Below are 24,492 nucleotides of genomic sequence, written 5' to 3'. Positions count from 1 at the left end.
TTTCATTAAGAGGTTAACTCCGAGAGGACACTCCTTTAGGAGACGTACCCGGCGGGGTGGTGGCTTCTTCACGAAAGGCAATCCCTGTTAAATATTAATACATATATTGTTCTTCTATTCTCGGTACGTTCATTCCTAGTTCTGTTTTCGGTATTAATGGAACATCCTCACTGAGATCACGCGGCCATGTATTTTCTATGTTCATGCAAGTGGAACAACCGAAGTCAGAATTAAAGATGGTGAGAAATCCAAAATTAATTTTGTAGAAGTTAATGAAATCATAGAAAGAAACTTTTTTACCCCTTTCCGTTTCTTCCAAATAAAAGAATGGAGACAAAGGAGAAACAATGCGAGGACAAGCATAAAGAGAGTTGCTGGCTTGGCGTCTTATATAAACATAGGCATAAAAGACCAATGTAATATAATCTTGTGTATAAATTTAACAAATTATAATATATATAATCTTGTGTATAAATTTAACAAATTATAATATATATTATATATACACAAATTGTATAAATATAAATGTGTATATAGAAATATATAGATGGGGCAGGAGGAGGAAATGCGGGGTGGGGCCTGGCAGCCCTCCCCTGCCAGGCAGGTAGATGAGGACGGGTGGCCCAGCCACCCACATCTGCCGGACGGGGGGGTCCACCCCGCATGGATAGACGGGGCAGCAGGCCCAGATTCCAGTTGAGGACAAAGCAACCGTCTTCGGCATGAATATTTCAATTGATGACGTGGCATCGTACGGCACAAAACAAAGCAAACAAACGTTGGAGAGAGAGAGAGAGAGAGAACAAACAGCAAAATTCTCTGGTAGAGAGAGAGAGAGAAAGGGGCGCAGGCTACGGCGCACGTTAAAGATCCTCAAAGCTCTGCTAATTCGCGTTGAAAAGCACGTACATTGACAGAATCCACGACGTTGATGACCTCACCGACACCGTAATCTCCCCGGATCGGAGCGCTGGATTCCACATTTTCTTTTTCGAACTCGGAGAGCCTAATTTGTTTGAAAACGATTACCATTCGGCTAATTTATCTGAAAATTCTCAAAGTGTAGGTTAGCTCAATCGCCATTGCGTAAATCCGCGTTTATCTGGGTTTCAAATGGTGTTTTCATGTCGAAAATGCGCGAGAATCCAAGAGTTTAAAGAATTCGATGGTGTTTATGTGTTTTTAATGTTTCTTTGGCATTCTGGAAAGCGTCTTGAGCTGTTTTGGAGCTCGGAATATCGTAGAAGCTCTGCATTTGTGGTTGTTGTGGGACTTCTAAGCCTTTAGGCAAAGTTCAATGGCTGCGATATCCGGTTTTGAGACCCATTTTTGGTTATTTGGTAGATAAGATATATATTTGTCTTCTTTTTCACAATCTTAGCGCAGAATATGATTGCCTCGTTCAGTGTAGTGCGCTCGTACATGGGACAAAGTCGCAAATTGACTTATCGTGTTCGAAATATTTGGGACTGTTGTTGAAATGGGCATTAGATCTGAAACTCGGCAGCACCGGAAATTGCAACTTGAATGGCTGATACACAGAGAGGTGGTCTCGCCGAGAAGGACATCGAGCAGGTTTATTAATTCGCTTTCTTTGGCTTTGATCTTATGCTTCGGTGTAATGATGATTCATGAAAAGAAATTTTATGACAAGTATACGAGTAGTTCAGCTGCAGTCTGTAGTTTGATATCACAACTCTTGTGTGCGGTACACTTAAAAAAAGTGATTATAGTCGGTAGTTTGATATCAGAACACTTGTGTGTGGTACACTTTAAAGAAAATGATTACTCTCTGTGTTGTCTGTCTACGCTTATTCTGGAGATATCAACTGTTGCACGTAGAATGTGAAACTGTCTTATTTGAGGCATTGAATGGTAACCTCTGTTTTCCTTTCTGCTTTTTGGAAAAAATAAACATCAATCAGTCGGTTATTAAGAAGTTTTGCATCCTTCGTTGCGTTATTTTGATTTATTAATTATCCTTTTGATGGTATACATGTTTAAGTTGTTGTCTCGTGGGGAGTGAAGTGGATGATAAGAAATGTTACTGTCTAAATAGGATGTATAATGAAATAGTCGTTTCCCTTCTTACATTTTGTTCTTGTTGTCAAAGGATTCTACTCTTGTACGAAAGCACCAAGAGCTCCCGTAGTGACTTTTATTTTATGTTTTAAATACAGGCCATTGCAGCACTTAAAAAAGGGGCACGCCTACTAAAGTATGGACGCAGGGGGAAGCCAAAATTCTGCCCATTTCAGCTTTCTGATGTAAGTTTTGTTGGCATTGTTCCATTTCCTGAAAACATCTGCATTTGTAAGTACTGCACCTAACAAGAGGGGATCCCAAAACCTCAATAAGGGTTTAGAATATGAACTGAGTTAAAGAATTCTATAATACAAATGCATAGTGTATATGAACATTGAGAAAATTTCGTTAAAACAGAAAAAGTTTAGAGGTTTATATATTTTTTTCTTTCCTGAGGAATATAATGGTTTAGTTACCCAATAGTTACCCAAGAAAGAACAAAACTTCAAGCACAAATTTCGCATCTTATCTTTTGTATGAATAAAATCAAAATATACCGATTGAAGTAGTTCCTACACTTCATGTGAGACATCCATGTCTAATAATTTCAAACCAGATAACCAATGTAGCAGGAATTTGATATTGGTTTCTTATATCATAAATAATGAATGAATAATGAACATAAATAATGAATGAAAAAGCTTCATTTCTTTGCATTTGCTCAGCTGATTGGTGTTTTTTTCAGGATGAGTCTATATTGATGTGGTACTCTGGAAAAGAAGAGAAACAACTTAAATTAAGTCATGTTTCAAGGATTATTCCTGGACAGCGCACTGTAAGTTTGTATAATCCCTAGATCTTCGATCAATATTCCCACAAACTATGCATAAGTTCAAAAGAATGTTTTAGTTGAAGTTTATATTTGACAACTAAATTTATAAAGGCTTAGTTAGAATCCTTGTATTTGTTTGCTATTTCGTTGCTCTTTTCCTTTATTTACATTACATAGTCATTCTGTTTGATCATTTGATTATCCTTAATTATTAAACTCTTGATAAATATAATAATGGATTTCTCTTTCAGGCAATCTTTCAGCGGTATCCTCAGCCTGAAAAGGAATATCAATCATTTTCACTTATATGCAATGATAGGTCCTTGGATTTGGTGAGTGATCGAGTTTCCATGGTCTCTTCTTTTCTCTTATCAGAGCTTGGTTAACTGATGTATGGCAGTGAAACATGGAAATCATTAAATCAAGTTTGCTGCAATGCTGATGTTTTGTAATGAACTCAGTTGCTCATAGTTCACCTATCAATTTGAAAATAATAAGAACAACAATGATAACGGATAATTAAAAGGAAAAGCTAGGATGTAACCTGTCAATTTGATTCACTCATCACCATTTGATGGACAGATTTGTAAAGACAAGGACGAAGCTGAAGTATGGTTTATTGGTTTTAAGGCATTGATTAGTCGAGGGAACTACCAAAAACGGAGAAGTGATTCAAGATGTGATATTGTATCATCAGATAGTCCACATGCTCGTACAAAAAGAAATTCTCCATCTATTGCACCATTTGTTAGTAGCAGTGACTTTTTTTGTCTTCAGTTTTTATAAAGTTCTGATAACCAATTAAACATTGATGGTTTTGTTTTGTTTTTTTCGTTTGGATTATAACAGGATTCAGGAGATAGTGAAGGGGTTCCTTCTGAGAATTTTCCACCAACTACATTGGGAAAGGCATTTGGTGACATAATATCATATACAGCTGCCACTAAGGAATACTATCGTGCTGAATCATTTGCCAAATCCACATTTTTATTGGCATCTGTAGACAACACAAATGGTCAAAGCTCTGTAGCAGAGACATCTCGAGCTAGTTTATCTAGTGTTGTGAGCTCATCGAGCCATGGATCTGTTTATGATGATTTTGGTGCCTTAGGTGATGTTTTCATTTGGGGAGAAGGTGTTGCTAATGGAATGCTTGGCGGTGGTGTGCATAGAGTTGGGAGTTCATATAGTTGCATGATGGATGCCCTTCTCCCCAAGGCATTGGAATCAAAAGTAGTTCTAGATGTTCATAATATTGCTTGTGGTGGCAGACATGCTGTGCTAGTCACAAAACAAGGGGAGATCTTTAGTTGGGGAGAGGAGTCAGGGGGCAGGCTTGGGCATGGTTTAGAAGCAGATGTTTCCCACCCAAAGCTCATTGATGCTCTTAATGGTGTGAACATTGAATTTGTAGCATGTGGGGAGAATCACACTTGTGCTGTAACAATTTCAGGGGAACTTTATACATGGGGTGATGGCACTTGCAACTCTGGGCTGCTTGGGCTCAGGAGTGAAGTTAGTCATTGGATTCCTAAAAAAGTAAGTGGTCTCAAAGATGATATACATGTATCACATATCGCTTGCGGACCTTGGCATACAGCTTTTGTGACATCGGCTGGTCAATTGTTTACATTTGGAGATGGATCTTTTGGTTCCCTAGGCCATGGAGATCAAAGTAGCACAAGTATTCCCCGGGAAGTGGAAACTTTGAAAGGACAACGAAGTACTAAGGTTGCTTGTGGTGTTTGGCACACTGCTGCAGTTGTTGAACTAAAAAATAAGTCATCCATTTCTGAATGTTCTAGTCACTCTTCATTTGGAAATCTGTTCACCTGGGGGGATGGAGATAAAGGTCGACTTGGACATGGTGACGAAGAACCTAAACTACTTCCTGAGTGTGTAACTGCATTAACTAATGAAAGTATTTGTCAAGTAGCCTGTGGTCATAATCTCACAGTTGTTCTGACAACCTTAGGGCAAGTATTCACAATGGGTAGTACTGCATATGGACAGTTGGGAAGTCCGGTGGCTGATGGAAAAGTTCCCAGTCGCATAGAAGATAAAATTGCTGATAGTTTTATTGATGAGATTGCTTGTGGTTCATATCATGTTGCAGTTCTAACTTCTGAAACAGAGGTTTATACTTGGGGAAAGGGATCAAATGGACAATTAGGCCACGGTGACTATGATCATAGAAATACACCTACACTTGTCCATTATTTAAAGGATAAGCAAGTAAAGAGTGTAGTGTGTGGTTCAAACTTTACAGCTGTTGTATGTCTTCATAAATGGGTATCTGGTGCTGACCATTCTGTATGCTCTGGTTGTCATAATGCTTTTGGCTTCAGAAGAAAACGTCACAACTGTTACAATTGTGGGTTAGTCTTTTGCAAAGCATGCAGTAGCAGGAAATCCTTGAAAGCTTCTTTAGCTCCTAATTTAAACAAGCCATATCGAGTGTGTGATGTTTGTTATACAAAACTGAAGAAGGCCATGGAATCTGGTTTTCCTCAAAAAATTCCTAAACCCAAAAGTGTAAATATGTCTCACAAATATAATGAAATGAACGATAAAGAGAGTCAAGGTCCTAAACTATCAACTGCACTCTCCAGAATGTCATCTTTTGGCTTATGCATTCAATGGGAAAGTAAGCATTCAAAGCCCAACATGAAAGTGGAATTGCATGATAGCCGTATCTTCCCCACTGTGAATGGAAAACTTCTGTTCAGTGGCGTGTGCTCTTCAAAAGCATCACGTTCTCTTGTTGGAACTTCAAAGGGAGTGTTATCAATTTCCCTCCCTGACTCTAGAGAAGCAGGCACAGCTTCTCAATCAATATCTTCTGTTTCAGAAAATTCAAGCCCAGCTCAGTTTTCTGAAGAAATTATTGGCTATTCCAAAAATAGAAACGATATTTTAAGTCAAGAAATCATCTTAAGGGCCCAGGTAAACCTATTGAAATCCTTTGGTGACTATAATTTATTTTCCTGTCACATGAATGCACAACCCCTTTTTGTTACTTTAAATGTGATAAATGAGTTCCTCCATGCCCCACCCAAATACTTTATTTATGACTGCAATTATTTGGTAAAGCTTCCTCTTGTTTAATCCAAATATGGAGATAATTAGAAGTTATCCTTAAAATTTACAACGTTACAAACATGCAATCACAGGCGATTATTAAAGCCTCGTGTTTCTGAAATAGTTTTTTAGTGACAAGTTAATAAAGTCAAAGAACAAGTTATGAAATCTTATCTGATTTCTAAATTTACTTTTTTAACGGTAGAGGATATCTCCTACTTTGATGGACTTCTATATCATAAGTCCACTATGGGATTCTTACCTTGCCTATTTTTGGAAACCATTTGGTTAAAGTAGCATGAATTGGTTGGACTCTTTTCCTATATGGAGATCCATAGACTATCAATGTGTGTTTTGGTTTTATAGTTGCAAAACTATGCCATCTCTTGTTAAAGCTTCAGTTTTTTTTAATGAAAATTAAGGTGTTGCATGGTGTATTTTTAGGAGAAGACCAAAATATATATCTTAAAATGTAGTCACAAATTGATATGACCATGTAGTATTAATGATGTACGAGCAAAACCCGCGGCATGTGTACGCACATAAGTGTGAAGATGAAGTATGTGACATGTGAACTTCACAAGTTGAAGTTCCAAGTGGCATATGGAGTTCTGGAATTTCTTAATTACCATGTAAGAGTCCATTTGGTTTTGAGTTTGAGATCTTGAAAGGAATTTTTAGCTTAATACCTGTATGCCACATCTAAAACAAGGAAAAAAATAAGGTGGTACCACTTGAACAATGTTTTATTGTTTACTTATTTTAATATAATTTGAAATGTATATGAATTCAACCTGCATTTATTATACTGGGCCTCTAATAGCCTATTTTCCAGGAGCTTTGTTGTATCAAACTTGTAAATGACTATTTAATTTATAGAACTTTTAGTTATTTACTTTATAATTATTGAAGTGAGGGTAACATACTAAACATCAATTGAATGAACTTAATAGGTGGAAGATCTTACGAGCAAATCCCAACACCTTAAAGCTGAACTTGATAGAACAACAAAACAGTTGGAAGAGGTCACTGCCATTGCAGTAAATGAAGCTGAAAAATGCAAATCTGCAAATGATGTTGTTGAGTCTCTTACTGCTCAGGTAAGATCTTTCTCTAATAATAGTTTTGTGCTTATTTCGTTTTTCAGTATTACCTACAAGTTTGATTTTCAATTGCTCTGTTATGGGCTTTCAAAGACTGTCTCTTTGATTTTCTACATCTGAATTCAATGATAAATTTAAGAATGTTTGATTTTTGAACTTCCAATCTACGAGTGGCAAAGCTCTGATTGGCTTGGTGAGGCAGCATACTGCCATACTTCCATAATTTACCTCACAGCGTAGCGATCATATTGTAAATATATTTTGTTCCTTCATAAGCTAATTGAAGGATCCTAATTGTCATACTACCAACACAAAACAAAGTTGAGGTGCATGGTCTGGATGATTAGGTTCCTTGCATATGTGGATTAAGTTGAATTCCACCACTGTCGTATATGTGGAATATACTGAGTTTGTGTGACTTTAGCCAACATGTGGTGAGTACAAAATCTTAGCAGGATTACCTTATGGTCAAGCAAACTCATTTGTCATATATGTTTCCACTGTAACTCATGGAATGTTTAAAAAATATCCGATCATGTTTAGAATCAATGTGGAAGAGCAAATTGGTCGTCATTAATTTAAGAGCAATATTTTAACCACAAAAGGATCTCACAACATTAAATCCACAAACTGATGTAAGTTGATGTGGTACATTAAATTGTAAAATTACTTTTATTATAAAATAGATCTAACGTATCATATGAAACTATGTCAATTTGTAAGTTTACTTTTATGGAATCTTTTTATAGATGTAACACTTCTCTTAATTTAATCTAATTGTTTTGACTCAAGGTACAGCATATGATGTTGTGGGCATGTGTAGAGAAGTTGGTGACATTGATTTAGTTGGTTGAGGAGATTAGCTAATGTATCAGTGTAAAGATGAACCTACATAAATTTGTATGCAATAGATAGGGAGATTCTCCATCAAATCCCCAGTTCAAGCATAAGTCTTTATCACTTTATATGCCTTATGTTATATATGATTTATCTAAGCATATATACTCATAGTCATAGTTATGACATATATTCTTGACTGCATTTACAAAAAGGGTGTTGAATACCAATTGTAACATGAAATCTTAAAGTGATCGATTACAAATTAATATTATTTAATGAATTCTCTTGATGACATGAAACTAAGGTAGACAAAATCACAACCATGTTCATTAGATTTACATATAAATGAGGTTGAGGTCCAGTAGTCCTTGACAATATGGCTCTTGAATAGCATTGATGTTAATCAAAATCAATTAAAACGAGATTTGAAATTAAATTGCACTTTTTTTGTTGTCATTCAATAAGAATTTTATTGATGATAGAAGTACGCATAGCCCAAGCACAAGGGACATATACAAGAGCAACACCTATGCATAATTGTCCAGGGATACAAAAAAGCCATGAATATTTGTGCCCTTAAAACTATTACAATCGATTTTAAAGATTAAGTTTCAGTATTTATTTTCAAGACTGAATGACCGGTGATGTACACTAAGCACTAAAATGATTAGGAGCTAGATAATAACAGTAATACTACTTTGAATATCCCAGTAGTTTGGCAAAAATCCTTCTCACACTAAGCACCAAAATGATTGGGGGTTGAATAATAACAATAATATTGCTATGGTTCAAAGAGCCATCATTATGGGAAAAACCCTTCTCGCATTAAACACAAATGATTAGGGGCTAGATAATAACAGTAATACAGTTTTGAAGAGCCCAGCAGTTTGGAAAAAACCCTTCTCACACTAATAACAATAATATTGCTATGGTTCAAAGAGCCCAACATAATGGCAGAAGCCCTTCACAACCACTAATTGACAAATTCGAAATATTTAGTGGCAAGGCATGGAATTTATGTTAGTAATTCTTAAATTATGCTATAAAATTTGTGCCTTTCTTGGGGGTGAGAAGTTTGGTTCAATTTAATAACGCGTTATTCCTAAAAATAAAAAATTAATAATGCATTATTTCAGGAAGTAGTTTTGGTGTTACTCTACGGAGAGGGAGGCTTTATGGAGAAGGGTTGTGAAAACAAAATATGATAGCATGAATAGAAGATGGCGTTATAGGGAGGTAGTGTGTCCTTATGGATTTTGCGTTTGAGGGGTGATGCCAAGATACAATTTTGGCATGACCTATGGTGTAGGGATCAGCCACTAAAGGGCTCATTTACAAAGCTGTTAAGTTTTGCATGGAGTAAGGAGGCATGGTAGGTGAAGTTCTCAATTGAACTATTAAATGGAATTTATTTTTTTTATTAGATCTGCTTAGGATGGGAAGGTAATCCATGACTGTGTTGTTTGAACTGCTATACTCCCTCAGATTGAGACAAGGTGGTGAAAATAGTATTGTGTAAAGCCCTTCTAAGAGAAGGAAGCCTGAAGTTAGGTGGTATTGTCAAACATTATCTATTTGATAATTTCCATTTTCCATGGAAGAATATTTCAAAATTCAATGTGCCTTTGAGAGTAAGTTTCTTTGCATAGACAACAGTCCTTGAAAACATATTATAACCTAAAGAGAAATGTCATAGTCATCTATTGGTGTTTCAAGGAGCAGGATAAGAGGCAAGAGCAACGTGCCTGTAATTTTAAGCCTTTTTGGAGTAGAATGGGTTATATGTAGAAGGATAATAGAGATGTTAGACTATTTGAGAGGTCAATTGGGAAATCAATTAGTGGTAGCCACTTGGAGGATGGTTATTTTATGTTTAGTGTGGAGCATATAGAGAGAGTGGTATACATCCAGTGTAATATAGTGGTGCCCCCCATACATTTTTAATAAAATAAAAGATTTATCATTTTGCTCTTTCCCATTCTTGTTTGCTTTTTTATTGGATACCACTATAGTTATGCAACTACACCATTAACTAGTTGATGGTCTGAAGATGTGGATGTTTTAATTGTCTAACAGTTGAAGGAAGTGACTGAAAGACGAACGGAAGAATTTTTTACTTGTGTTAATTCTGGCTCTATTATTGCTCGAAACACCTCCAATATTCTAAACCAGCTCTCCAATGTGGACCATAGTGCAAACAGAGCCACTCCAGAGAGCAATTCAAATGGCAACTTAACAAACCAAACATTTCCTACTACAAGCAAGCCAACTACTGGAATAAAAGAGTGGGTGTTACATGATCAACCAGGGGTGTACATAACTATGTCCTCCTTGCCAGATGGTGGTACTGAACTGAAACGCGTTCGCTTCAGGTATTTATACTTGCCATCTTTGTGTATTAAAGTTTGTAGGAGAATATGAGCAACTCCACAATAATTTAAAGCATATATTCTATGAGATTATATGACTCCATAGTAAGTATTTTTACAACTTGATGAGAGGTTTAGGCCATTGTGTTGTTCTTGTATTGGCTTCATGAATCATATAGTTAATTGGGATTCAAATAATGTACTTTAACCATATCAATATTGGAATGGATCCACAATAACCCTCCTCATGGCCGCGGATCATATCAAATCATGTACATATCCTTTCACAACATAGGTCAACCAAAGGATCTCGGAGACCCACCAAAGTGAAGCTTAAGCCATAATAGGCTATGAAGACACGGTGGGCTTCATTTTACCAAATATGAAGAGAACATAATTTCTCAACCATTTATGCATTGGAGAGACCGTTTCCATTTGTATCGAAACAATTTATAGAGCGCAAGCTGAAACTAGTGAAATTGAAGGGCATTACTTGAATGCTACTGCAGAAACATGCAAAGAAATTATCAAAAGGATTGTTATTCATGTTCATGCAAGTTTCAACAATACCATTCTAATTATAACAAATGTGAGGTCAGGTAATTTCTTAGGCCTCTGCTGGTACTTGTTGGTGCCTGGACTGTGAAGGCTCTCAACCACATGAATAATTTTTTATCATTCTGGCATCGAGCTATTTTTTTGTAGGACCTTCCCTACAACATCGTCACCGTAGTAGAATTTAACCACCAAGTTCTAGAACCACCAATCTTAGAATAAGATAGAAATCACTTGAATCAAAATTCTAATATAAACCCAAAGAGGGATTGATGTTTTGTTTGTAACTCATTATTTAGAGAACTATTCAGTGTTCCTAGAGCTCTAAAGATAGGCCTGTGGGGTGTGTTGCAAAATTGTATAAAAGACTTGAATGTGTCTCCCCTAACACCAATTGTTTTTAGGTAGATTGGTAGCTCCTAATCCGACAGGTGGTATGAAAGCTAGAGGTTGTTGGTTCGAATCACAAGAGTGTTATCATGAGGGAGGGATTGTTGGGGTGTGTCCACAATATTGCCTTTTGCGATTGCATTAAAACCCATTTTGTGGAGTGTAAAATCAAATGCCATAAAGACTTGAGTGTGTTTCCTTAATACCAATTGGTTTTTGGTGAATATTGGTAGCTTGCGGTTTGATACCAATCATCTTTGATTGTGCAATTGGTGCTACATCCAACCACTTCTGAATATTTTGCATCTATGAGTTTTGCTTCTTCGATGCAAAACATCTCCTATGTTTGCTGCTGCTGAAAGTCTTTATTCAACAGAAGAATTTAGCCAATTAGCAAGATACTCTCTCTCTCTCTCTCTCTCTCTCTCTCTCTCTCTCTCTCTCTCTCTCTCTCTCTCTCCCCCTAACCATTACTGACCTATATCCAACAACTGTCACCTTGGATTTACTGCCCCTCATCAAAGCAAGCTATTTGCTCTGTTAGGCCTTTAATTTCCCATGTGATTGTTTTGATATGCTGCTGACCAGACTAGCCTTATTGTTACTTTTGGTGTTTAGGGATGGATTATGGTGTTTTGGTGGTGGTGTGAAGGTGCTTGTCTCAATTTGCCGTTAGTGATGGAATGTTTTCAGGATTTCTCAGTAGATACGAATTGAGGGGTAGGGCTGAAGGTGTATAAGAGCATGTTTGGATGCTTAAAATATCTTAAAATTTTGTGAATAATAGTGAAATGGTTTGAGTGAAGATGTTTTATTGGGTTTTAGAAAATGAGAGAAAAATTGAATAAAAATAGTTTTAAAATAAGTTTTGTATTAAAATTTGTGAAAGTGAATAAATAAAGTTAAAAGTTGTTTGAATATAACTTTTTAATATTATTTTTGTTTTGAAATTTGTAAAAGTTGTATTGATTTTTGTATTTGAGTAATAATAAGATTAAAAGTGTAAAATTTGAAATAGATAAGTACTTTGTGTTTAAGTGATATTTGAGAATTTACAAAGTTAAGAAAAATTTTTGGAATGTTTGTTGTTACCCAAACATGTCCTAAGCTTCTCCCCATCTATCTAAGTTTTCTGATAAATAGCATGCAATGCCCTCCCTTTGCCATTGCACCCACAGGGCCACAAAGTCCTTTTAAGTCCAACCTAACTATTGTCACTGTAGCCTCTAATGAGAGACAGTGCTGCCCAAGTGCAGCCACTATTATGCTCTCTCTCTTGCCCACCATGCCATTGAAGCCCTCAGCACCTTGCACCTTTACCATTACTTTCATTTTGTGTCATCATTGTCATGTTATTAATCTTGTTCTTCCTTCTTTAGCTTCCTTGAATTCTCGTATGTATCAAGCTTCATCAATTATCTCAGTTTGTCACAGACCAAGTCCGGGATAGATCAGGTGGGACACTCGAGTGAGTTGTGCCCGGTTCAGGGGGAAGCAAAAGGGCAGGTCCCAGTTTAATAAAATCGATCTTCTTTGCAAGAATTTGGTGGTCTACAATTGAATCTCTTGATTTGAAAATTGGTCATAGAATGTCTTGGTGAAATGGTGGACTACATTTCTAAGAATTTGGACAATTTTTTCCTGATATCTAGATAATTTGTCTGTGTTCTTTTAGATGGAGTTGTTTGTGGACAATTTTTTTCCCTAGTAGTCTTATTAACATGTTGAATTTAAAATATTTAGAAAACTACTTAATTGTATTTTGGTGCTAAATTGCATTAACTTATTTGCTTTTTTGTACTATGACAAAAGCACTGAAAAGAGTTTTTAGTATCATTTCCATGGTTCTAATAGGATTTGATATGGAATTGAACTCATGATAGTTTTCTCTACTTAGTGCTTCTATTCCTGCAGAACAAGAATTCATGAATATAATCTATAGTGAAATATATAAATATTTTTTTCTCTGAGTGCTAAAGTCTATGAATATATATAGTCCTAAATTCGATATTACCCCATTTATATAAAATGCCTACCCAGAAATATCTATAGTTCTTGCTTTCACAAATAGAATTATTTTAGTTGCTATTGCACATAAAGCAATCTAAAAAGTTAAAATATAGACCGAATCAGTTTGAGGGGAAAAATATTGATGATGACAGAATGTTGTTATTTTGTTCTATAACTATCAAATGGATCTCTTGATTGAATTCTCCAAACACTCCCATGCATACTTATTTCTTTTGTAGACCTGTTGGCTGTAGCAATGGTTAAAGGCCTTGACTCTGTATGCATATATTCATCCCCATACATCTCTTTTCTGGGCAGATCTTTGTATGATATCATTAGTAAATCCTATACATAACTCAATAAATATAATTCTTTTAGCACAGCACACTCATGAAGTATTTTTTTTACTTGCTTCTTTTGAACTTGTGATTGAATTTGCTATTTGTTGAAGTCTATTTGCTTTTCTACAGCCGGAGACATTTCACAGCAGAACAAGCCGAGAAGTGGTGGGCTGAAAACCGAGCCAGGGTGTGTAAGCAAGTCAATGCTCATAGCTCAGAGTAAAAATAATCAGCAATGTAGCATTCTCTGGAAGAAAATCAAGCATCAAGCACCATACATTATCTTATGAAAAACAAGAAAGAACATAAAGCATCATACAACTTTTTTCCATGACCCTCTTCAGTAGAGTTTCATCAAGGCACCAGGGTCAGAACCAGGTAGAGTAATGAGACATTAGGAAATTTGGAATGTAGAAAAGAAAGTTTTACAAGAGATAGAACAAACAGAAAAATTAAAATGTATACTGAGAATTCAGAATCTGAAGTTTTGTCATTAATCTTGGAGCCCTTAACCCTCCAGTTAAGGAATATCCATTCTATTACAGGTTGTTCTTGTGTTTTTATTCCAGGCTTTTAGTTGTCATTGTTTGTTGTATTTCTACTCTTAAACTTGAAGTTAATCTCTCAACTTTTGATTAATAAAAACAAGATAAAAGAATAAATTAAGAACAATAAAACAGGACATAGAACTAATAAATTAGCTATGACACATCGCATGTTCCTTGGACAAAGCAAGAAGAGTTGTCTTGTTAGCAGTTTGATACATTCTAACTAGAAAGGATTGTGATGATATAGTTGGAGAAGTTGACACATTGAGATCCTAAAATATCTAATCTATACTTAAAAATCCTAAAAATTTAAACCTTTAGGATTTGTAATATATTGTTAATCTTATGTATATTGTCACTGTATTCACATTTAAAATATTTTATGGAAAAAAAATGATAATGATAATGTAGTTAAAATATTAATTAGAAATATTAATTAGAAAATATGTCCAAAAATTTAGAGATGGACAAAAGGAAGCTAACCCCACTCAGTTGACCCGAATGAATAGTGGTGAAATGGTAGATATACGAGATCGAATCTGAATTAAACGTTTAATTATTCATGTCAGAATATGGCTAATTCCTAAATAATACAAATCTAATTGACTTGACACCGATCTAAACAATGTAACACGACTTGACACCCTTACTTTTTAGTGACAAAGGGGACAATATATGACACATCCCGTAAATTCAATATAAATACAATACGAAATAAGCAAGTTTGAATTTGATATAAATAAATTTGCGTCAAAACGGATTGATCCAATAAGACATAATTAATAAATTGGTCAATAGTAATCCAACCCACAATCAACCTATATAACATGAATTAATCCTATTTTCAAATTTTGTAGATTTTCTAGTTTTATATATCTTTTAGTTTGAACCGCGAGTGATAACACAGAGGTCAAAGATTGTACAAAAGACATTTCAGAGATTCATATCTTATGCAAATGAGATCAATGCATCAACTAGCAATTTTTTGTAATGTGTCAAGGGTACGAACATAAGGAAGGGATGTAGGCCATCTATTTCGATACAAAAACCATCACAATTAGTGCAAAGTTCAGCCATTGAATACAGATTTTTGCCCAAGGAAGCTTTCCTCTTCTCGGTTGAGATCTACTCTTTAATTGCAATGACTTCCACTTCTTTTGGAAAAAAATAGGGCTCATATTAAAAACACATATGGAGATATCAACAATGATTTTTTTTTTATTTAATGATTAAAGAAATATTTTTTAATGATGTTATAAGGTTTTTTAAAAATATTTAAAAGTATTAAAAAATACATTAAAAAACCTAAAAAAATAAAAACAAAAATTGCATTATTAGGATGCTTCATGTATAGCTGTAGAGCCACTCCATTAAAAGAGTATGTTTTTTTGTGTGGATTTTAGATTTTTTAATTTTTTTTTAAAAGGAGTGCGATGAATTTATACACCTCAAAATTGTACAAAATCATTTATATGAGTAGTATAGTTAGAAAAATTCTACTCATCGTTCTTGCACCACACACTTATTTTGATTTTCTATCTTTTTATTTTTTTTCCCTTAATAAGTATTTGGTGTATGAATAATAAGTAAAAAAATTCAATTAGTTTAGTAAGAATAAAATTTAAAAAATCAAATAAAATGAAATAAAACATGTGTGGTGTATGGTGTTGGAGGCTGTGTAGAAATCCCCTTACATTTAATCCTATAAATAGTAGGGGTGTAAAAAAAATAAAAAATCAATTGAATTGGACTGGTCTGAATGGATGGGTTCAGTCTGGTTTGTAAACGGTATAGTGCAGTATCGATTTAAATATTTTAAAAATCAGTTTAAACCGAACCATACCTGTATATATTTATAATTTTTTATATTATATTATATATATTATATGCTAAATTTCTAATTAATAAAACATGAAATTCTAATCTTATTATTCAAGTTTATTAATTTTATAACATTAAATTGATATAACATAAAATTAATCTTATAATTTTTAAAATTAATCTTATAATTTTTAAAATTAATCTTATAATTTTTATTATAACAATTGATATAGCATATACATTTTAATCTTATAATATAAAACTAATATAACATAAAATTTTAATTTTAAACATAAATATTAATATTAAGTTATTAATATAGATATATATATCAATGATAAATACATTTTTGGCATAATAAATTATATTATATATATTATTTTTCTAAATACATTTTTACATATTTGATCATATAAAAAGTCTAAAACTTATATAAACTATAACTAAATTCAATACTATACTAGTATGTGTTAATTATTATAAAATAATATATTTATAATATAATATAAATAAATTAATAGTTTAGTATATGTAAATATCATATTGTTACTAATATAGATAATTCGTAAAACTAGAAAAATCGGACCGAAACAAATTAAAATTAGAATAATTAAAAGTTCCTATTTCGGTAGTGAATAAGTCTAATATCAATTCTTAAATTTTTAAAATTAATGCATACCAATTTTGTTATAAAAAATTTACAAAACCAAACCAATTAGAACCATAATAAATGACCTAATATTAGGTCTCGTTTAGCTATACAGATGAAATGAGATATTTTGAATAGTAATGAATAAAATATTGTTATAATATAATTTTTTAATATTAATTTTATATTAAAATTTAAAAAAATTAAATTATTTATTATATTTTATATAAAAATTTAAAAAAATTATAATAATTAAATGAGATGAGATTTTTTTATTTTAGTTAATCAAATGGTAGTAATATGGAGAACTTCAATCGGCTTTGTTATCAGCCCATAAGAATTGAAACATTAGTAGTGGCCACTTATCACATGGGCCGAAAGAGTTTCGGCCCACTAGGGCCAGGGTTAGGGTTTAGCCGATTGGGAAGAAAACATATAAAGGCACTCATGCCGCGCCCCCTGCTTCAATCTCCAACCAGGCCAGACCGTCCGTCCTCGTCAGTCGTCATAGGCTTCAGATCGCGGACTGACAAGCACACCGGAAAAGCACCATGGTGCACGTCTCCTTTTACCGAAACTGTAAGTCTTCCGGTCCAACAGCCTTTTGTGTGATTTCTCCGCACTTTTTTTCTGAAGTCAGGATATTTGAAAGCATGTTTCACTTTCTGGTGTGAGATCTATTTCATATATTTCTGTTTCCCATAATTTATTTGCTCAAACGAACTCGGTAATTTTTTAGAAAAAAATGTGAACACCAAATCAATCCTTGTCCTCCATAAGTTAGAGACTATCATAGGACTGAATTTTAGCGAGTGTTTTTTGGTCTAACGCCATTTGAGGGTCTGATGAGAGACCGATTGGCGTTTTGATTGGTAAATACATCAGATGGGAAGACCTTTAAGAAGCCCAGACGTCCATACGAGAAGGAGCGTCTGGACGCGGAGCTGAAGCTTGTGGGAGAGTATGGGCTGCGGTGCAAGAGGGAGTTGTGGAGGGTGCAGTATGCGCTCAGTCGCATTCGTAACAATGCGAGAATGCTTTTGACCCTGGACGAGAAGAACCCACGTCGGATTTTCGAGGGTGAAGCTCTTCTCAGGAGGATGAACAGGTACGGGCTTTTGGATGAGAGCCAGAACAAGCTCGATTACGTGTTGGCCCTCACTGTCGAGAACTTTCTTGAGCGCCGTCTCCAAACCCTGGTCTTCAAGTCCGGTATGGCCAAGTCCATTCACCACGCCAGAGTGCTTATCAGGCAGAGGCATATTAGGTAATATATGGTTGATGAAACTTCCCAGAAGATCTTATCTGTTATGTTTTCTGATTGTGTCTTTTACTTGTGCTTTGCTTCTGCGTTCATTTTCTTCTGGTCGTTTCATTACTTATAAGTTGATGAATTTGGTATTTAATTCTTGGAATTTGTATAGTATTTCGTTTAGGAGTCTGTATAACTCGTTTTTATCTGTTTTAGTCAATATTGATGTTCAGATATAATAAATAAGAGCACATACATTGATGTTCAAAACTAAGCCACATTAAATGAATTTAAGTTACACGGATAAGCAACCTTGGAGGTAGAGTTCAATGTAACCAGTAAACTTCAATTGCACCCCCCCCCCCCCCCCCCCCCCCCCCCCCTCTCTCTCTCCGGGGGGCACCAACAAAAAAAAAATCACCCTGCCCCACTCCCATGGGCTTAGAAAATGTCAAAAAGTGGATGAGTTTGGATTTTAATGCAAGGAGGGGAAGAGGAAAAACAGAGAAGGGGGAGAAGAAGATGGGAGAGAAAAGGAAACGAGAAGAAACTTTTGTTATCAATTACTTACAAAAATAAAAAATAAAAATAAAAAAGACTAGAAAACTAAACCCTTATAAAAAAAAATACAATCAATCAATCCCCCAGCCACAAAGTTAGTGATTGAGCTGTCTTCCACGTTGTCATACATACATGAGTGGTGGGCCATATCTGGTAGCCACGCAAACTCGAATTTCACAAGCCAGTTATTTTTTTGTTGACTTGTATTTTGTTTTTGGAAACATCAGTGGTTTGTGGGCCCTCCAAATTTTAGAATTGTATGGTCTAACTATTTGCTAGTGTTGTGCACTTGTATTGAGAATTCCGTTACTTGCTTTAGCAAGTAAGGCATATTATTATGGTTCTCTTAACTGATAAGTTTTGTCATCTCTGGTGCCCAAAGTGAGGTTTTGTTAAACTTGGTGGATGACAAAAAGTAGAATTTGTTGCAAGAATGAGATTGAAAAAATGTTAAACGAGTCCAAACTTATTTTGGCATATTTTTTGCCTTCCCTGCCTTTTTTCATTGGACTAAAAATCTTGTGGGGCCAATTTTTTTTTGATAAAAACAAAAAAGAGATCAATTTTAGGAGATTTGGAGCTTGCATTAAAAAAAATGTAGGAAGGTGACTATAAGAATTACTTCATAATACATGACATCTTATAATATGTTTAAGGAGTATAGTATCGATTTATATTGTACTCGCAAAATCATTAGCTCTGGTGTTTGAATTGCTATACAATCACAAGGATGCTGAGATCAATATGGTTCATTCTCAAATTGTTAGTTGTGAAAAATCTCAAGTGTAAACTATGTTGTTGAGATCACTAGTATTTGAAGAACAAATTCCTGAGCTGGACAGGTTTTTTAGTGTGGGCTTGGGTTAACCGGGGCATATTCTATGACATTTACTTGTCCATCAATCAGCATTAGCCTGTTCCCCTGAATTTATGGGTTGATTATGTTTAATAGTAGGCTTGATTTATGGTAGTTACTCCCGTGGATCATGTGGGGCCTCCCCCCCCCCCCCTCTCTCCCCTTTCAATCCATTGTTCCCATCCCTTCCCTTGTGTTCATATCCTTGGGGTGAACGATTGACAGTTTATGGACTTGTAAGACTGGTGAAATTTCTGTCTATTTTATTCTGGATTATTTTGTGGAGGACATATATAATTGGTAAGGTAGGATTATCAATCTATTTGGCCATTTCAGGGTTGGGAGACAGGTAGTCAATATTCCCTCATTCATGGTGAGAGTGGATTCACAGAAGCACATTGATTTTTCACTCACAAGTCCCTTTGGTGGCGGGCGCCCTGGGAGAGTGAAGCGCAGGAACCAGAAGTCTGCCGCTAAGAAGGCTGCTGGTGGAGATGGAGATGAAGAGGAGGAAGAGTGAGCTCAATTTTAAATATAAGTGGACAATGGTACTAGTAGGGTTTTCCGTTATGGTTTACCATTTCCTTTGCAAACTATAATTGTGCTTTTTGAGAATGAAAAATCGTAGGGAAGTTTTACTTGTTATTTTCTTGGATATTGTTGGGAATATGTTTATTTTGGTTCTTTTTGGATATTAGGTGACTCGTCCTACATGAGAATTATCTTGAATTTCGTGCCAAACTTTTAATTTTATGATGGTAGTTGAGTTGGATAGTGAGATGAGAATTTTTTGTTTTAGATGAAAATTTAAAATATTATTTTTTAATATTATTATTCTTTTAGAATTTAAAAAAAAATTGAATTGGGATTTGAAAAAGTAGAATTATTTATTATATTTTTTTAGAAATTTGAAAAAATTGTAAGGATAATATGAGATGGGACCATTTGCCAAACCTGCCCTAACACAGCAACACCACTGATGATTATTATTTTTTATTAACTGTTAAAGAGTCACGCTAAATGGAATGTTTACTACACTAACTTGTAATCAGCAAAATTTTGGCTGTCCGGAGGAAATAGAACATCTTGAATAACATTTGGTTTTGAACACTCATTGATGTTGAAAGTGGATGATTAAAATCTTTTCTTTGTAGATTTCAGTTGATGACAAATTATGATAAGGAGTTAATAAGTCCATAGAAGACTTAAATTTATACAATTAATTTTTAAATGATAATTTTATTAAGATATTGTTATTATTATTATTATTTAGAGAGAGAGCAATAATCATTCATAAACTGGACAAATACAGTCGGAATATTGCAACAATTGCCACCACAAGGTTGTGGCATTGAAATCTTCCACAAATTGAGTATGACATGCCAAGAGATGCGCAGCTTTATTTCCTTGTCTACTCATTTCCTTGCGTAGCTTCATTCCTTGTCTACCCACATGAATCAAGACAAAAATGATTAATCTCTGTAATCAGAGGACTATAATTGAAAAAATTGCTCCTCATTTGAATGGACAGCTTTTACAATAAGTAGAGAATCTACTTCAAAAATCAAATATGAAATTCCCATATGAAGGACCATTTGCAACCCCCTCTGAGGCAGCAAACAGCCTTTCTACTGCATATAGAACCTCTTCTTTTCGAGACACTAGATTTAGCTTCCATATCCTACAAGAAGGAGGCTGCCAACAAAATCTAGAAACTTGATTGCGGATCTTCTGATGTGTATGTACAAACTGATAATTCTCAACAAAAGCAAAACAGTTTTCAACAATATCATATACCAAAAAATCCATAGACTGAAAGAGTTTGAAATTCCTAAACTTCCACAGTCCCCAATAAATTGTAAAAAATCTCGAAAGGAAAGAACTATCACCTGAATCCATGACTGCCGAGATCAGCTTATGAAATTGAGAATGTGATGCTAAATCAACACTGCCCAAATCAAGAAATTGCTCCCAAATATGCTGAATTGTGGACCAAGCACATAATGCATGGAAAGTATCCTCCACAGCCTCATGACAAAGTGCAGTGCACAAATACTACTGTCAGTAATATTTTGAGCAAGTAACTTCTTGTGTGGTAGGCAAACTATCTCCACAAGCTCTTCATATGAAATTCTTTAGTTTTTGAGGAAGTTACAAAATCCAAATAGATTTCCAAAACAACCTTGTGTCTAGGGCATTGAAACTGGTCCCAACCTCAACAACATGTTTAAGATTCAAAACAACACGATAAGTTGTTTTTACACTAACAGTCTATTTTGAGTACAACCCTATACCAATTGATCGACACTCCTATGCAAGTATAAAGGGATTTTAGAATTTCATCAACCTCAAAAGGAAGAAATATTTGTCTTATCAAATCTGTGTTGCAACTTCCAGAAGATGTATGGTCCAAGAGCTCGTTAACATGTTCAGCTATTGTCAATGTATTGTAGTTGGTGATTACCGTTTTACTAAAGAGTTTGGTACCCAATTATCACCCCAAATGAGAGTCGGATTCCCTTGCCCAATCCTCTATAAATAGCCTGTCTGTATCACTGATTTTGCTTCAGAAATAGTACGCTAAATAAAAGAAGGATTAGAGCCCAAAGCCGAAGATAAGAAGTCACTAATTGGGTAATATTTTGCTTTGACTACTTTGTAAAACAAATAATCATAATTAGGAAGGAGTCTCCGTCACTGTTTAGCCAAGAAAGCCAAATTAAAAGCTTCTAAATCCCGAAAGCCCATCCCTCCGAACTTTGAATTGCTCAGTTTCTGCCAATTGACCCATGAACTCTTGGTTCTTGACCTTGCTAGGCCACCAGAACCTAGCAATCATACTTTCTAATTCCTTACAAAAGCCTGTAGGTAACTTAAAACAGCTCACAGTTAAGTTGGAATGACTAGCACAACAGCTTTAATGAGTACTTCACTGCCTGGTTGAGATACAAGACTCTCTTTCAACCCTTGCCACTTAGCCCAAAATTTCTCTTTAATATCCTAGAAAGTAAGATATTTTGATCAATCAACAAAAGAGGGTAATCTAGGATATTTAGCATGTTGTTGAATGGTTTGCACACCCCAATTTGCCTTAATAGCAGCCACTTTCTCCACCCCAGTATTCCGACTGAAAAGCAATCCAATTTTGGCCTTACTAATTTGTTGCCCCGAGGCTGCCACATAAGCTGATAAAATACATTGAATATTTTCATTTGCATAAACTGATGCTTGGCAGAAAATAATGATATCATTAGCCAAAAAAAAGAGAGTGACTAATACATGGAGCGTTGTTACAAACATAAATTCTCATTAAAAAGCCCTGTGTCTTAGTTTCCCATAGCATTGAAGAGAGTACCTCAACACAAAACAAATAAGTAAGTAGAAAGAGGACAAACAAGTTTAATAACATTGGTAGGAACACCATTAAGGAGAACCTTGTAGAAAACAACTTATTCAGGGACATGATCAAATGAGTGATGCTTTCATGAAAACCCAATTTCTGCTTAACTTTCTCAAGAAAACTCAATTCTACCCGATCATAAATCTTGCTCATGTGTAACTTGATTAACATACAACCCTTTCTACCTCGTTTCCTTTGTCGTATAGTATTTACCATCTCAAAAGCCACCAAAACATTATTAATAATCAATCTACCAGGCACAAATGCACATTTTGTAGCCAAAATAACATTAGGTAATATCAACTTCAATTGATTAGCAAGCACCTTAGTAATAATTTTATAGATCACATTACATAAGAATCTCCTACTAAATGCCAGTATTTTTTTGAAAAAACAATAGAGGCATACCTTCCGGTCTTGGAGCCTTTTGAGGTTACATGTGAGGAAGTTAAGGCAGATATTGTTATTTGTTATTTGTATTTTGTACATGTTTTGTAGTGGGCTTTTGTTATCCATCCAACTTCAAATGACAAAAAGCCATATGATTTAAGTTCTATTTTGCAACACAGCTATTCCGTTTTTCTTTTTCAAACATTACAAAATATTTTTTTAATTTGAAATTTTTAATTTTTTTATCTAATTATTATCTAATCATTAAAATTTTTTAAAATTTTAAAATAAAATATAAAAAAATTATTTTCTTAAATTTCAAAATAAAAATATTGAGATATTCTAAGAATGAACGGGCGCTTAATGTTTTTGTTTATGGGCTCTAACTGGGCCCGCAAATGAAGAGCAGTCTTTTAATTAATAATGGGGCCTGTGAAGTTTGAACAATCAATAGTCGATACAAGAAAGCAAACATTATATCGAAAATCATTTTTTAGATCTAAATCTGAAGTAAAACAAAGTTATGAAATCATATCTTTGATAAGATTTGATTTTTGAGTGTTAAAAGGTCGGAAGAGAAAAAGGTTTTATGATCTCAACACATGGATCTTTAAAGGAGTGGTTTGGATTGAAACCGACAACTTTAGTTCACATGTATACTTTTGCCCACATCCCAAACTACACAATATGAGATTAAAATATCATAATTTTCTATCAACACAATTATTTTTATGTATTTTTTATGCCCTCCACTAATATCAATTAGATATATTATTTTTTTGACCAATCATATTAATAAAATATATAAAGAGTATGTAAAAGTTACTGTATGTAACAGAACTCTCAAAAAAATAATTTTTGATAAAATTATATATATATATATATATATTTATTTTTTTATAATGATTAAGGATGTAAAAGAAAATAAGTTTGGCATTAGACAGGTACTTTGCCTAGGATCATGTGTGATATTTGAGCATGCTAAAAAAACAGTAAGAGGGTCAATTCGAGTGGTGATATTTTGGTTGGGATTATCAAATTAAAGGTTAATTCTAATATAACTCGATTGACTAAATGGGTAGTTCTATCTAAGTTATTAGGGTTTGTATCAAATCAATTTTCTTTTTGTCAATCTCCATAGCTGTTATTTCAACATTGAAAAAGAAAACTCTGGGGTGGGTATGCATGATTGGGAGGCCTAGGGGAGTAGTTTCAATTCATTCGGTTATACAATTTAGATAAAATGAGATGAGATGAAATATAATTTATTAAAATTTAAATAAAATATTATTATAAAATAAATTTTTAATATTATTTTTATTTTGAGAGTTTAAAAAATTAAATTATTTATCATGTTTTAAAATAAAAAATCAAAAAAATTATAATCATTATATTAAATAAGATGAGATTAAATAATTTAATTTAACCAGACTAAACTCTGTCAATTTCGTAAAAAACAAAGCAAGTTT

At 34.3% G+C, this 24,492-nt stretch overlaps 2 protein-coding genes across 5 annotated transcripts; both read left to right on the top strand.

The window, feature by feature from the left end:
• Positions 1-658: 658 nt before the first annotated feature.
• LOC122312859 (PH, RCC1 and FYVE domains-containing protein 1-like) lies at positions 659-14,109 on the top strand. Of its 4 annotated transcripts, XM_043127514.1 has the most exons (9): positions 674-1,575; positions 2,181-2,267; positions 2,771-2,860; positions 3,109-3,189; positions 3,440-3,604; positions 3,707-5,803; positions 6,892-7,038; positions 9,958-10,253; positions 13,676-14,109. In XM_043127514.1, the coding sequence occupies exons 1-9, from the start codon at positions 1,528-1,530 to the stop codon at positions 13,767-13,769; spliced, it is 3,105 nt and encodes a 1,034-aa protein (XP_042983448.1). In that variant the 5' UTR covers positions 674-1,527; the 3' UTR covers positions 13,770-14,109. The 4 variants fall into 4 exon arrangements, with proteins under 4 accessions (XP_042983449.1, XP_042983450.1, XP_042983452.1 ...); XM_043127515.1 differs by lacking the exons at positions 9,958-10,253; positions 13,676-14,109 and adding an exon at positions 7,834-8,066 and having other exon boundaries at positions 659-1,575; XM_043127516.1 differs by lacking the exons at positions 9,958-10,253; positions 13,676-14,109 and adding an exon at positions 7,840-8,066 and having other exon boundaries at positions 660-1,575.
• Positions 14,110-16,991: 2,882 nt separating this feature from the next.
• Positions 16,992-19,974, top strand: LOC122313705 (40S ribosomal protein S9-2-like). The gene is made up of 3 exons (XM_043128889.1): positions 16,992-17,143; positions 17,450-17,831; positions 19,570-19,974. Exons 1-3 carry the CDS (start codon positions 17,116-17,118, stop codon positions 19,751-19,753), a joined length of 594 nt encoding a protein of 197 aa, XP_042984823.1. The 5' UTR covers positions 16,992-17,115; the 3' UTR covers positions 19,754-19,974.
• The last annotated feature ends 4,518 nt before the right edge of the window (positions 19,975-24,492 follow it).

This window comes from Carya illinoinensis, chromosome 6 (assembly GCF_018687715.1).
Source record: "Carya illinoinensis cultivar Pawnee chromosome 6, C.illinoinensisPawnee_v1, whole genome shotgun sequence".
In the NCBI taxonomy this organism is placed as follows: Eukaryota; Viridiplantae; Streptophyta; class Magnoliopsida; order Fagales; family Juglandaceae; genus Carya; species Carya illinoinensis.
This window is presented reverse-complemented; position numbering and strand designations above follow the sequence as displayed.

Coding starts and splice junctions, on each gene's coding strand:
- LOC122313705 (XM_043128889.1), top strand. CDS start 17,116: ATGGTGCACGTCTCCTTTTACCGAAACT. Junction 17,144..17,449: donor CGTCTCCTTTTACCGAAACT/GTAAGTCTTCCG, acceptor TAAATACATCAG/ATGGGAAGACCTTTAAGAAG. Junction 17,832..19,569: donor ATCAGGCAGAGGCATATTAG/GTAATATATGGT, acceptor TGGCCATTTCAG/GGTTGGGAGACAGGTAGTCA.
- LOC122312859 (XM_043127514.1), top strand. CDS start 1,528: ATGGCTGATACACAGAGAGGTGGTCTCGCCGAGAAGGACATCGAGCAG. Junction 1,576..2,180: donor CCGAGAAGGACATCGAGCAG/GTTTATTAATTC, acceptor TTTTAAATACAG/GCCATTGCAGCACTTAAAAA. Junction 10,254..13,675: donor CTGAAACGCGTTCGCTTCAG/GTATTTATACTT, acceptor GCTTTTCTACAG/CCGGAGACATTTCACAGCAG.